This window comes from Culicoides brevitarsis, chromosome 1 (assembly GCF_036172545.1).
Source record: "Culicoides brevitarsis isolate CSIRO-B50_1 chromosome 1, AGI_CSIRO_Cbre_v1, whole genome shotgun sequence".
Lineage (NCBI taxonomy): Eukaryota > Metazoa > Arthropoda > Insecta > Diptera > Ceratopogonidae > Culicoides > Culicoides brevitarsis.
In genome coordinates, this window is record NC_087085.1 from 12,810,813 (window position 1) to 12,824,917 (window position 14,105).

Here is a 14,105-nt window from a genome sequence, read left to right on the forward strand (position 1 = left end):
CGTCATCCATTAAGTCTTCCCGTCCCCATGTAAAAAAAACTAAACTATGTCAAAGGAAAAAAATTTTTTCAGTTTAAACTTTTTGGCAGTTTTGAGTTATAAAATGATTAAAAATGATAAATTAGAGCCCTCTGACAAATTTTTATCCATTTGGAGCAATATATGACAAAAATGGCTTTGACACAGTTTTGACACAGTTTTTGACACAGTTTTTGCTCTTGATTTAGTTTTCAAAACAAAACTATGTCAAAGGAAAAATTTTTTTTTCAGTTTCAATTTTTTGCCAGTTTTGAGTTATAAAATTATTAAAAATGATAAATTAGAGCCCTCTGACAAATTTTTATCCATTTGGAGCAATATTTGACAAAAATTGCTTTGACACAGTTTTTGACACAGTTTTTGACACAGTTTTTGCTCTTGATTTAGTTTTCAAAACAAAACTATGTCAAAGAAAAAAATTTTTTCAGTTTCAATTTTTTGCCAGTTTTGAGTTATAAAATTATTAAAAATGATAAATTAGAGCCCTCTGACAAATTTTTATCCATTTGGAGCAAGATTTGACAAAAATGGCTTTGACACAGTTTTGACACAGTTTTTGCTCTTGATTTAGTTTTCAAAACAAAACTATGTCAAAGAAAAAAAATTTTTTCAGTTTCAATTTTTTGACAGTTTTGAGTTATAAAATGATTAAAAATGATAAATTAGAGCCCTTTGACAAATTTTTATCCATTTGGAGCAATATATGACAAAAATGGCTTTGACACAGTTTTGACACAGTTTTTGACACAGTTTTTGCTCTTGATTTAGTTTTCAAAACAAAACTATGTCAAAGGAAAATTTTTTTTTCAGTTTCAATTTTTTGCCAGTTTTGAGTTATAAAATTATTAAAAATGATAAATTAGAGCCCTCTGACAAATTTTTATCCATTTGGAGCAATATTTGACAAAAATTGCTTTGACACAGTTTTTGACACAGTTTTTGACACAGTTTTTGCTCTTGATTTAGTTTTCAAAACAAAACTATGTCAAAGGAAAAATTTTTTTTCAGTTTCAATTTTTTGGCAGTTTTGAGTTATAAAATTATTAAAAATGATAAATTAGAGCCCTCTGACAAATTTTTATCCATTTGGAGCAAGATTTGACAAAAATGGCTTTGACACAGTTTTGACACAGTTTTTGCTCTTGATTTAGTTTTCAAAACAAAACTATGTCAAAGAAAAAAAATTTTTTTTTCAGTTTCAATTTTTTGACAGTTTTGAGTTATAAAATGATTAAAAATGATAAATTAGAGCCCTCTGACAAATTTTTATCCATTTGGAGCAATATTTGACAAAAATGGCTTTGACACAGTTTTTGACACAGTTTTTGCTCTTGATTTAGTTTTCAAAACAAAACTATGTCAAAGAAAAAATTTTTTTCAGTTTCAATTTTTTGCCAGTTTTGAGTTATAAAATTATTAAAAATGATAAATTAGAGCCCCTCTGATAATTTTTTTTTTGATTTATTTTTGATAAAAATCGCAAATTTTGGCTACCTATCCAAGAAAATAGTTCCATTAAAAAGTTAAAATATTTCATAATTGAGTCGAGTTTTTTAGACTTAAGATTATAAAATTTAACCTTAAGCTTGAGAACAACTATCAAACTTCATTAATGAACAACGCCCTAAAACTGCTTACCTTATCACTTTCATTCGCCTCATACTTTGCTTTCATCTTCGGTCGCCATCGTCTCAAAACAAGCACACTCGAATTGAGAAATTTCCGCATCTTTACCGCTTTTTACAACATTTGAGTCGATAAAACCCTCGAATTTCGCATCAGGAGCCGCAACATGGTATTGGAAGACTTTTATTTGCGTTACTACGTCGGGCACAAGGGCAAATTCGGGCACGAGTTCTTGGAGTTTGAGTTTCGCCCGGACGGCAAGTTGCGTTATGCCAACAATTCCAACTACAAAAACGACACAATGATCCGAAAAGAGGCTTACGTTCATGGATCTGTCATGGGAGAGCTGAAGCGCATCATTCAAGACTCAGAAATTATGGCGGAAGATGATTCTTTATGGCCTCCTCCAGATCGCGTAGGTCGTCAAGTAAGTTTTTTTCCCGGAAATTTTAAAAATTTTCATTAATCGATAATTTTTTGATGTTTTAGGAACTCGAAATTGTCATCGGAGACGAACACATTTCATTCACAACAAGCAAAACTGGTTCATTGGTCGATGTTAATCAATCAAAGGATCCCGAAGGACTTCGTTGCTTCTACTACCTCGTTCAAGATTTGAAATGTTTGGTTTTCTCACTCATCGGCTTGCATTTCAAGATTAAGCCTATATAAAAAGGAGCATTTTTTTCGGAGAAATGGCGATTTAATTTAACCAAGAGGACAAATTTATACTAAAATTAACTTAATTATTTCCCGTGTGGTCGTAAAAAACTCAAAAATTTAAGAAAAGTATCTAATAAAGTCAGAAAATAACACAAATAGGAGGATTTATTTTGCAAAATTCATCATCGAAAGCACAAAAATTGTCGTTAAGGAGCCAAAATTTACATTTCCCATCGATTCTGAAAGAAAAAAATCGAATTTTAGTTGAAAATTAAATTTTAACCTGAAATTTATACTTCTGTAGCACAAAGTACTATTATCCAACAAAGCCTCGTTCGTTTTTGAGCTTTCACATAACGAGGTACAATCATTTTTATCTCGTTTAAACTCAATTCCGAATGAATCGCAACGTGTTGCAGCAATTCCTTGATCATAAACGACAGATTTCTTGATATTTGTCTCGGCATAATTGCAAGTCAGCATGAAATGATGAGGAACAGCCGCCGATAATTCTGTATTTTCCATTGAAACTAACGCACAGCCGACGGCATCGTTTTTTTCGCGTGCCATAACGAAAAAATGTCCATAACTCGACCTAAAAAAAAAATAATTTTTAAAAGTTTTTCGATAAAAAAATCAAAATTTTACTCACTGATGTTGATATTCCTTCACAATAGCTTCAATTTTACGCTTTGGCACCAACTCATACTCTTCAAACCATTCCGCGCACATTTCCTTGATCATTTGATGATAATCCTCCTTCGGATGTGAATACATTTTCAAAGCTAAATTCTGTCCCGATTTCAGATATTTATCAGTTGCACGACAATTATCATGCTCAAAAACACAAAAATCCGCATGTTTTTGAGCTAAAAGCGCCAATTCGTCGTCCCAATGCATTTTGAGCATCCTCGTTGCTGATGGGAAATTTCCAATGTGACCCGATGCCAAGTCATTTCGCCACGAATTGTGTTCGCTCAGGAGGAGATGCTTCAAATCTGATGTAATTTCAATAATTCGCTTGTTTTTGCATTCCGAAGGCTTCGGCGTGGGCAATCCAGTACCCGAACATCCCGTATGTGGGTTTCCTCGACAAACTTCTTTCTCTAATTGGCAAAAATTTGACGAAAAAACGGGTGATGCGATGGAAATAATTAAAAAAATGTACAAAAATTTGCTCATTTTGACAGAAAATTCAAAGATAAGATAATTATCGATAATAAATTTGATAAATTTTGTCACCTAAATCGCTTTTCAAAAAGCAAACTTTGAATTTTTTGTCAAAAATGATCAAAAAATGTCAATTTTTAAAATATTTTTAATACTCACATGTCCAAATTTGTCCATTTTAGCTTTTTCCGATTACTGCAAACTCGAAAAAAATCCGCAAGCCTGCAATGGCAAACGTCACATCGCTTGTTCCGGTCCTCCTGATAGTTGGCCCAAGGAAGAGTGCGAAAATAAGCAACACATCAAAATTTCTCCATCAATGCGGGACTTGTTGATTACTGAACACAACAAATGGCGAGAAATGTTAGCATCGGGAAATGTTCCAAACTATCCAGCTGCAACAAAAATGATGAAAATGGTAATTTTTTGCTCAATTTTAACTAAATTTCAACTTTTTTTTAATTTTTTAGCATTGGGACGACGAATTAGCTCACGTAGCAGAAATATTCTCAGATTTTTGCGTTTTTGAGCACGACGAGTGTCGATCAACAGACAAATTCAAAAAATCAGGACAAAATTTGGCGTTGAAAATGTATTCGAAACCTTACACCGGCAGCATTGAGAAGATGATGAGTGAAATGTGTGCAGAATGGTTCACGGAATACAAATTAGTTCCTGATGATAAAATACCTGGAATTATTGACAAATATGAACATAAGTAATTTTTAAGAAATTTATAAGAAAAAATCTCTTAAAATTCAATTTTAGAGCTGAATGGGGTCATTTTGCAGTTATGGCGCGTGAAAACAACAGAGCTCTTGGTTGTGCATTAATTTCACGTAAAAGTTCGACTTATTCCAAGGACCATCCGTACAATTTTATGCTGACATGTCATTATGCAGACGTTATTTTCCAAAATAAACCCTTGTATGAATACGGAGAAGCATGTTCCGCTTGCAAATCTTACGGGCCTGAGTTCAAATGTGATGAAAACGAGCGTCATTTGTGCGTTAATGTCACGGAAGAAGCTGAAATTCGTGAAAATGAAGGTAAATTTATTTATTTTTGAAATTTTTCTTAATTTTTTGTTAAAAAAATATTTTCGATATCATAGACTTTGAAAAAAATTAAAATTTTTTTACCGCGTTTCGAAGAAAAAATGCGGTATTAAACTCGACTTTTTTTTTATTTTACACTTATTTGTAAATTTTATTAAAAAATTAGGAGAAAATTGTTCATTTTTCACCAAAAATTTGAAAATGTATAAAAATTTTGATATTTTTAAAATTATTTTAATGTAATTTTTTTTTATCTTTCAAAAGAATTTAAGTCAAAATTTTACTAAAAAATTTTTAAATTTTTAACATTTTTTATTTTATATTTATATTTTTTTATATTTTTTATTTCAAAAGTTTATAAATTTATTTAAAAAAAATTCAACAATTTTTTTATTATTTTTAATTAATTATTTTTTTTATTATATTATTATTGATATTGACCTTACCTTGATTTATTTTTAGCAAGAGCTTCCGCAAGCCATTGGACCACAATTGGGACATTGACACTCATGTTACTTCTGACCTGTAATTATCTCGTTTATTGACTGCTTCACGTGGAAAATCGACACGTCCAATAAAATAAACAAAAAATGTATTTAGTGGTAAACAACATTTACATTGATTCGCGGATGGCAATTATTACAATAAAATCGTTTAATAATTAATTAATCATCTACATAATTATTAATTTAATTTTAATTTCATTCAGTTATTGACTAAAATCTCTTTTGTTAAAAAAAATTATAAATTCACGCCAAAGTTTAAAATTTTCGAAAGTCATCACAATTTTATCATAATTTGCCTGAAAGCAAAAAAAAATGCAAAATAAATGCTGATTTAATGCTCCAACTCATGATTTACGTCTTGTTGTGATTTATTGAATGTTGAGTGAAAACTCTACATTTTTCTTTATTTTGCAAAAATATGCCAAGTAAGGATTTTATTTTATCGTTCAGTTAGCATATTAAAGCGAATTTAAATGATACTTTTCGATAAATTTGCATGAGTAAATAGCATTTTGATTGAGCTTTGAACAGAAATTTTTCATGGAAAATTTTTTAAGTGGAAACGCATGATACTTTGTAAAAATAAGACAAACTAATAAATTTTAATGATGATAGTGCGGAATTGAGTTCATATCACTGCAAATAATGTGACAACAAAATCTTCTGAAAAGCCTATCAATGTTGTTTGCTGAATTTAAAATAATGTTTGAACATGAGAGATTTTTGTTTTTCCATGTCTGTGTTTACTTTTTGTGCAAATATTTATTGTTTTACTGGAAAAAGAGTGAAAAATTGCTTTTTTAGTGTTGAGTAAATATTTAGCAATGAAAATAATGAAAAATTCAATTTTTTATTTAGGATTTGAGAGAAAATGGAATATTTTCAAGGTCGTTTTTTGCTAATTGTGAAATAAAAATTAAATTTATCAAAAAAAAAATATTGACTTTTAAATAAATAAATAGAAATTCTGATACATTTATGTTAATGACAGGAAATTAAAATTTTTATTTTTTTTTTCGTTTTTATTCCATTAAAAAAAATCAAATAAAATTTTTTTTTTTAACGAAATACTTAAAAGCATTTTACTCATACTATGAAATTTTATCATAATTCATTTTTTTTTTGTAATCTTCTTAATGTTTTTCTTGTTCCTACCTTTTTTTACTATTTTTCCTAAAAGTTAAAGTACAATAGTTAAAAATCACCTCATCCTATTATTTTCTTCGTTTTTCCTCTTCAATTCTTCTCACGTAAAAAAAAAACTTTTTTATGCAAATGAGCTTTTATAAAATCATTTATCATCAATTCGCACTCTGTTTGCTCATTTTTACACATTAAAGCATATTTTTGAGACAAAACTTATCAGATTGAAATCTATTTTCTTTCAATTATCTAGATAGTGTGCGTGCCATTGACATTAGGTACCTACAAAAAATCGTTTAGTGAATATAATTAAAAAAGGTCGGAAGATAACAATTTCGTAATAAGGGAGCAAAAAAATTTGTCCATGAAAAAAACGTGACACAATTTTTTTTTCTATTAAAAAAATATTGAAAAATTTATCTTCATTAATTTTGTATAAAAAAAAAATTCAATGAAATTTCTGCATTTTTCAATACAAACTCTCACAATTATGAATTTTTAAATAAAAATAAAAATTGACGTCACAAGGACGTCATTTTATGTCAAAACAACTCGTCATTATTAATATTATTTACATGTGAACTGATACACATGTGAAAATTTTCTTGTTTACATATTTCGACAAACAAAAAGCAAGAAAATGCATTCAAACTTTTGCGAAATTATGTAAATTTTCTAAAACTTTGTTCCATAATTTTCTTTTTACAGTTTTCAACACTTTTTTTTTATTTTATCGAAAATGCACATAAAATCCGATTTGTTTTAAAATTATTCCGTGTCGGATATTGGGAAAAAGTATTAAACGTATTCCGTATTTATGAATGTAAATATTTTATTTTTTTGTAACAAAAAGTTTTACATTTCCTGAATTTGCATAACTAACAAGCAAAATCTTTCTGTTGAACTTCATTTAATGTTGTCTCGTAACAATGAATAAATTTGTTGTATAAACTTGCTTTGGAGATGATAATTTTAATGCAAATAATTGGGCTGATGATTGCTTTTCAATTTTCGGTCACATATTAATGGTTTAAATGTTTGCTAATTAAGTTACCGTCATTATGAAGAGATTATCATATAGGTACTACTAATTATACGAAATCGGATTTAAGAATTAAGTGGAGGTTATTATACATTCAAGTAATTATACATTCGAGTAATTAAAAGGTTGGAGGATTTTGATACACAGAAGCCATAAGAGCATTTAAAATAATTTTAAATTGAAAACGCTTTTGATTCACTAAAATTATTAAAAATATTTAAAAAAAAATTAAAATTGATATTTAATAAAATTTTCTACAATTTAATAATAGTCAAGTGCATTAAATCTAATAGAAAAATTTTATTTCATAATGTTTTTTTTATTTAATTTTATAAATTACACTTAAAACTTTTATTTATTTTTTAATATTATTTTATTTGTTTCTTTTTATTAAATAAGAAAAAACAAAAAAAAATAAAACAAGAAAAAAAAATTTCTCGATAAAGACAATGAATGAATTTAACGACGAGGGAGAAAAAATCGACTTCCTGAAATGATATATTAAATTTGTATCGAATTAATAAAAATTTGATTTTTTTTTATGTTTGATCAAAAATGTACTTCATGAGTTGCAAATATATGCTCAAAGGAATTATTAAGAAATTTTTAATTATATATTATATGTATTATTTTATTTTATTATTAATTATATTTTATTTTTTAATAAAATTTATAATGAAATATGCATCTTTATTAAAATATTTTATTATAATATATAATACCGTGTGTTCAATTATATTTTTTTTCAATTTTTTTTTTTGGAAAAAAAAAAATTTTAAATAAATTAAATTAATTAAATAAATAAATTGAAAATAAATTTTAAGAAAAAAAAAAATTATATAAAAATTTATTTTATTTTATTTTATTTTTTGTTAAAAAAATATTTAAAAAATCAAAACTTTTTATCTTTACAAAATAAAAAATAAATTAATTAAATTAATTTTATAAAATAATAAAAAAAATGATCTTAATTAAAATTTGCAAAAAAAAAATCCCATAAAAATAATGTCAATTAATGTCGTATTTTTGCGTAAAAACATATTTTTTTTTCTTAGTGCAAGATTGCAAATTTACGCCATTATGTCACATTACTGCCATCCAACATCAGCATAATTTTAAAAAGTTTCCTTTGATAGTTGCCCATTTTTTCCCCTATAAAAGAAGATTGTAATGGACAAACTTTGTGAAGAAAATGTGACACGTTTTGCCATTCAAAGTTCTCCGATACAAGAACTTGACATACTTTTGGTTTCTCCAGGCTTTTGTTTGTCCGCTGCCTCTTTTTATGTAAAAAAAAATTGTTCCCGTAATTTTACTTTTATTTCACTTTTATTAAGATCTATTGAAAGACTTTCCCCGTAGTTTTAACGAACAAAGTACACCGAGCGAAAGTGTTTCGAAAATGCAATTTTATTCACCTTTATAATTTATTTGAGCGAATCACGTGCATCAGCAGCAGTAAAAGTTTTACCGACGTTTTGAGGTGCATGCAAAAGTGAGTATTTTAAATTGAAATAAATGTGCCCGTGGAGAAAAGCGATCTTTTTAGTTGCAATTTTACGACCTTGTTGCTTCTTTAATTTTTTTTTCTTCTAATCAAGAGATTATTTCCTTTCAAAGTAACACGGGCAGTCGTTTCATAAATCAAACTCAAGTTGAATTCATCCAGATTAACACCAAATGCCTCGCAAGTCGTGTAACATTAACAGATTGATTTAATTTCCTTTTTTCCAGGTGCTCCTCATCACGTTCGCGTCGTGCAGAGCAAAAAGACGCCCAATAAAGTATTAAATATATCACGAAAACTTTATTTTTTTTTATGAATAAGTAAAACATGGAAACGAATTACGTGAATTGTCTGCGTCGGCATTCAATCCAGGAGAAGAAATGTGCCACACTCACTATTACGGAGTAAAAGTCGACATAAATAATAATGGTTCATTCATTAAATGAGTCACACAATTCTACTATCGATTATTCGAACAATTTTTTTTTCACGTCAATGAAACTGCCTCGTTTTCCGTGGAATTCAGAACGATCCATTATTGCGCGATACGGATCTCGAACAGAAAAAAAAGTAAAAGTTAATCAGGAAAAATGCCACGTTTGATGATCTCCATCATCAACAGGCCACGCGAGTTGCTGCTATCGATTTTACTTTATTATTTATTGTTATCGGGAGAAACACACAAAAACACTCTCGCAATCATCATCATCATAGTTCAAGAACCTTTTTGAATTTACGTTTGCATGTCGACTTAATATAATAATAATTTTCGACAATTCCTTCCCGTAGTTTTTTTTTCGTTCGTTGTCGTCGTCTTTTCTTGAATGCACATGTTGTCGTTGCTGCTGTCGTGTCTGCTTAGAAATTCACCTTTTATATAATGAAAATAGGTGCTTTCTATTCATATTCAGGACAAATGCTGCCATGTTGGGGAAAATTTGTGTTTCGCCAAAAAAAAAATAATTAAAATTAAAAAAAAAATGATTAAAAATTAAATTTTATTTCTTTAAAATTTATTTATTTTAATATAAAAAAAAATAAAATATTTGACAAAAAAAAATAAATTTTTGTAAATGTAATTTAGTTCATATTTTGAAAAAATTAAACGCTAAGACAAAATAAATAATTAACTAATAAATAAAAAAAAATAATAATTTATAAAAAATAATTTATTTTAATCAAAAAGGAAAAAAAATGTCTTAAAATAATAAAAAAAAATATTTAAAAGAATTTAATTTTTTATTTAATAAAAAATTACTTTTGGTCATTATTTCTCTAAGTTTTCAATCGTCGAAAATTATTTTTTAAGAATTTTTATTTATTTATTTTTTTTGTAAATTAATTAAATATTTGTGTTATTTTTACACAAAAATAATTAATTCAAAACATTTTTAATGATTTTGAAAAATCTTCAAAAAATTTCTTTAAATTTTTCTTACTTTTTTGAGATATTCGATACAAACAATTTTATTTTTTTTTGTTTATAATCTGTTTTCGTATGTTTTACAAAAAAAACAAAAAAAAAATTTTCACAAAAACTAAAAAATTAAAAATTTGTGTCAAACTTTAGAATTTTTTTAAATTTTATTTTAGATTTTTTTTTAAATAAAAAAAAATTTTAGCTGCCAAATATAAATTTTCACAATTCACAAGAAATAAAATAACAAATTTTCCTTGCTTGTTCGTCGGTTACCTTTATTACTTTCCGAACAACGACACATAGTTGTTATTCCTTAGTTGTTGTTGAATCATTGATCCTTCTTTTTTTTTTACACGATTTGATGTTATTTTTTTCACGTTTGTTTGGAGCATAATGCGATGATATATGGTTTTCGTCACAGTTTTCCCATTCCTGCACGATTTTATTGAATTACTTATGCATGACGACTTTCTTTCCGATCGCACGGGCGACGAAGACACGTATCGGTAAATACATAAAAAAATAGTAATAATAATATCGGAAGGAATTCTCGTGTGAATCGGGGACATTGCGACAATCGAACGAAAATTTCTCAAGTTTTTGAAAAAAAAAATTGGGGAAAAAGGCTTGAAATTGATCGTCTTTGAAAAAATTGGTTCTTCGCATCAATCAACGTTAAAAAAACCCGCATTTTTATTAATAATTTATTTTTTTTTTCTTTTTTAGGCTTGTTTTTAAGACATCAAATGAAGCGAATGGAAATAAAATTACTCATCGACAGGAAGAAAATTTTCTCTGAAATGTTTGTTACCTCAACATTCACATCATCAATACAGAATACAAGATCTGTTAAAAAAATGGAATGCACCAATCAATTTTATTTTATGAACGAACGACACGATGACGTTAATCACATTTCACTGTAAAAGAAAAAAAAAGTAAAAACAACGCGATGATACATTCACTATGTCAATTAAGGCTAACAAGCTCACCAACAAACAATAATGACGCACTTTCCGGAATAAACATTAATGGCACCGCACCGTTAAGTCATCATATGCCGAGGAATTCTGCAGTGACGAAAATTCACTCGAAACTGATGATGATGTATGCCGTCGACCTGTCTAACTATAACAAACTCGCTCGTTTTATTGTTACTTTTATTTTTTCGTTGCTTTGATTTACACTTTCGTACTAATTGCCTGTGATGAATAGTTTCGCGAACAGCAGGTGAGGTGTTGAATTTCGAAAAACAATAAAAATTTGTGGACTGAGGTCGAGTTTCTCAATGTCAACTTTTGATGTTCTAGAAATAAACGCTTCTAATGGACTTGAAATCAGTTATATAACTACATTATTAATAAATAACCATGAAAACACGTGACACTAAAAATAAATTCAATGATCCTTTTAATGCGTTTTCAATTAAGTGAAAAACATTCGTTTTAATGAGAGATTTTGACGCTTTTTGTTTGGTGTTTAAATGAATCATTATTAAAATTGTATCAAATGGTAATGATGTTATCCATGTATTTTGTGGAAAATTTGAATGTCGCAAAAAATTTAACCTGAATTTTTTTTTAAATTAAGATTTAATTTAATTTAATTTATTTAAATTTAATTTAATTAATTTAAATTAAATTAATTATTTTTTTAATTTTAATTAAATTAAATTTTTAAATAAAAAATTATTTTTTTAAAATTAATTTTAAATTAAAAAATTTTTTTTAATTATTTATGACAAAATTAAAGAATTATTTTAAAGATTAAATTTTTTTATTGTTTAAAAAAAATAATAAATAAAATTTTATTTAATTAATTATTTTAATTTTAAAATCATTTAATTACTATTTTATTTATTTATTTAATTTTATTCAATAAAAAGTTATTTTTTTTATAAATTTTTAATTATTTTTTAAATTAAATTTAAGTTGACTAAAAAAATATACTTTACCTTTGATTGAATGATAATTTTTCATTTTAAATTAATTTAAAAAAAAAAAATATTTTGATTCTATAAAATTATTTATTAATTATTTAATTAAATTTTTAATTTATTTTTTATTTTATTTTTTACACGAGAAACTTATTTTCAGCAAAATTTCACCAATACTATAAAGCGTGTAAATCCTTTTTATTTTAAAATAAAATGAAAGCAACATTCATTTTTATTAAACACAAATATTTATTTACAAAATTGAGTTTTACCACAGAAATTAATAGAGACCACAAAACCCTTTCAAAATAGTTCTGCTGAATTATTCAAAAAATTGTTTTTTTTTATTGCAAAATAAATTCATTACGTTAAGCAAAGCAGCATAAAGTTAACCTATTTTGTAAAAAAATCCAAAATTTGCATAAAATAAACATTCAAAAAGTCAGCTAGTGTAACAACCGCATTTCCACATTACCGGAAAAACTCCCGCAATTAACGTTCGTATGGAAAATTTCGTAAAATTGTCATCACCATTACTCGTTTAAGCAACATTTTCAAACAATTATATTAAATTGTCTGTAAATGATATGGGGAATTACCGTCACAGTGATGTCGTGCCTGACTTTTTCTGTTGGCGACACATGAAGAGGATACTTTTTATTTAGATATAAAATTTTATGTGCAACACAAATTGAAACATTTAACTTTAAATTAAGAGAGATGCATAACATCAACAAAACAGGAACTGGATATTTTATTGACAATTAATTTAATTTTATATCCAATTTTAAGTAGAGTCTCGAGCGGATAAATGTCGTTTTCAATTAAATGCGATTTTATGTAAAATAAGCTTGATTCTCGCGAAAATTAAACAATTGAAGTGAAAATAAAGCTAATTGAATTATAAATTTTGAAACTTCACGAACAAGAACAAGTTTTTCTCGGAATAGTTTCTTATCCAAATATTTCCATTCTCAATTTCTCACCCACAAACCAAATTTGCAGGACAAACTCTGAATAAATTTCGCAAAGGCAAATACGGAATAATTGTGTTACGAATGGAAATTCACATCCAAGAGGAAATTTATAATTTTTTTTTTCATGCATTTTTATTAGCTTTGGGCGCAATTTACCTCTTTGTGCTGCTGCCGGCATGGAAAAAAGTTACTTTTAATATTTTTTAAAGGAAAACATGATTCGTTTTGTTTTTCAACTCAATTAATTTGTCAAACGCTTCTTGTTTACCTTTTCGCATCAATGACTTTTAAAAACAAATTAAATATCAAAAATTGTTTATTTTCATTTTTTTAAATAAATAAAAAAAAAACAAAAATAAACTATTCCATTTGATCGCGTGAAAAAATTTTTCCTACTTATTTTTAACTTGGCGCTGTTATGTGAAAATAATGACACATAAACATGCCCGATTAAAGCGAAAGCTATGATTACAATGACCCGCGCCGCAGTAATAATGTCAAGTTCAAGACTTGTTGTTTTAATGGAAAAATTATGCGAAAGTCATTAAGTCACAAGAAATTATTTTTTATCAGATTTAAATTTTTTTTTTCGAGAAAATCGATGAAAATAAACAAAAATGAAAAAAAATGAAAAATGAAAAAAGGGAATAAAAATCTATGAATTTTAAACACCGCCAATGGTCTTCAAGGAGCAAAAATAAAATAAAATGAATAATTAAACGGTTCAAGGCGAAAAATGGAATCATAAAGAAAAATAATAATTAATTCGTTTTTGGTTTACTTTGGGACTTCGTAGAAGAAAAACGATAAAATTTGACTCGGAAAAGGTTCATGGCAGTTTAACATAATTTTATCGCTATGGAGACGCCCGTGCATGGAAAATTTTACTTACCTTTATCCTTGACCAAAAACCTTTTCTACTAATTATGAGAACAATTAAACGACGATGAAGGAAAAAAATGTGCGTTTCGTAATTTTTTTTTGTAGCTCGTGCGACGGTAAAAAAAATCAAGGTAAT

At 27.0% G+C, this 14,105-nt stretch overlaps 3 protein-coding genes across 3 annotated transcripts; 2 read left to right on the forward strand and 1 right to left on the reverse strand.

Moving 5' to 3' along the window:
• The first annotated feature begins 1,718 nt into the window (after positions 1-1,718).
• Positions 1,719-2,494, forward strand: LOC134830207 (protein mago nashi). Its single transcript, XM_063843615.1, has 2 exons — positions 1,719-2,092; positions 2,155-2,494. The coding sequence occupies exons 1-2, from the start codon at positions 1,832-1,834 to the stop codon at positions 2,335-2,337; spliced, it is 444 nt and encodes a 147-aa protein (XP_063699685.1). The 5' UTR covers positions 1,719-1,831; the 3' UTR covers positions 2,338-2,494.
• On the reverse strand, positions 2,494-3,510 carry LOC134837293 (antigen 5 like allergen Cul n 1-like). Its single transcript, XM_063852661.1, has 3 exons — positions 2,981-3,510; positions 2,625-2,923; positions 2,494-2,567 (listed from the first exon to the last, which is right to left on the reverse strand). The coding sequence occupies exons 1-3, from the start codon at positions 3,508-3,510 to the stop codon at positions 2,494-2,496; spliced, it is 903 nt and encodes a 300-aa protein (XP_063708731.1).
• Positions 3,511-3,614: 104 nt separating this feature from the next.
• On the forward strand, positions 3,615-10,912 carry LOC134837294 (antigen 5 like allergen Cul n 1-like). Its single transcript, XM_063852663.1, has 6 exons — positions 3,615-3,627; positions 3,681-3,916; positions 3,969-4,216; positions 4,267-4,547; positions 8,982-9,031; positions 10,901-10,912. The coding sequence occupies exons 1-6, from the start codon at positions 3,615-3,617 to the stop codon at positions 10,910-10,912; spliced, it is 840 nt and encodes a 279-aa protein (XP_063708733.1).
• Positions 10,913-14,105: the final 3,193 nt, after the last annotated feature.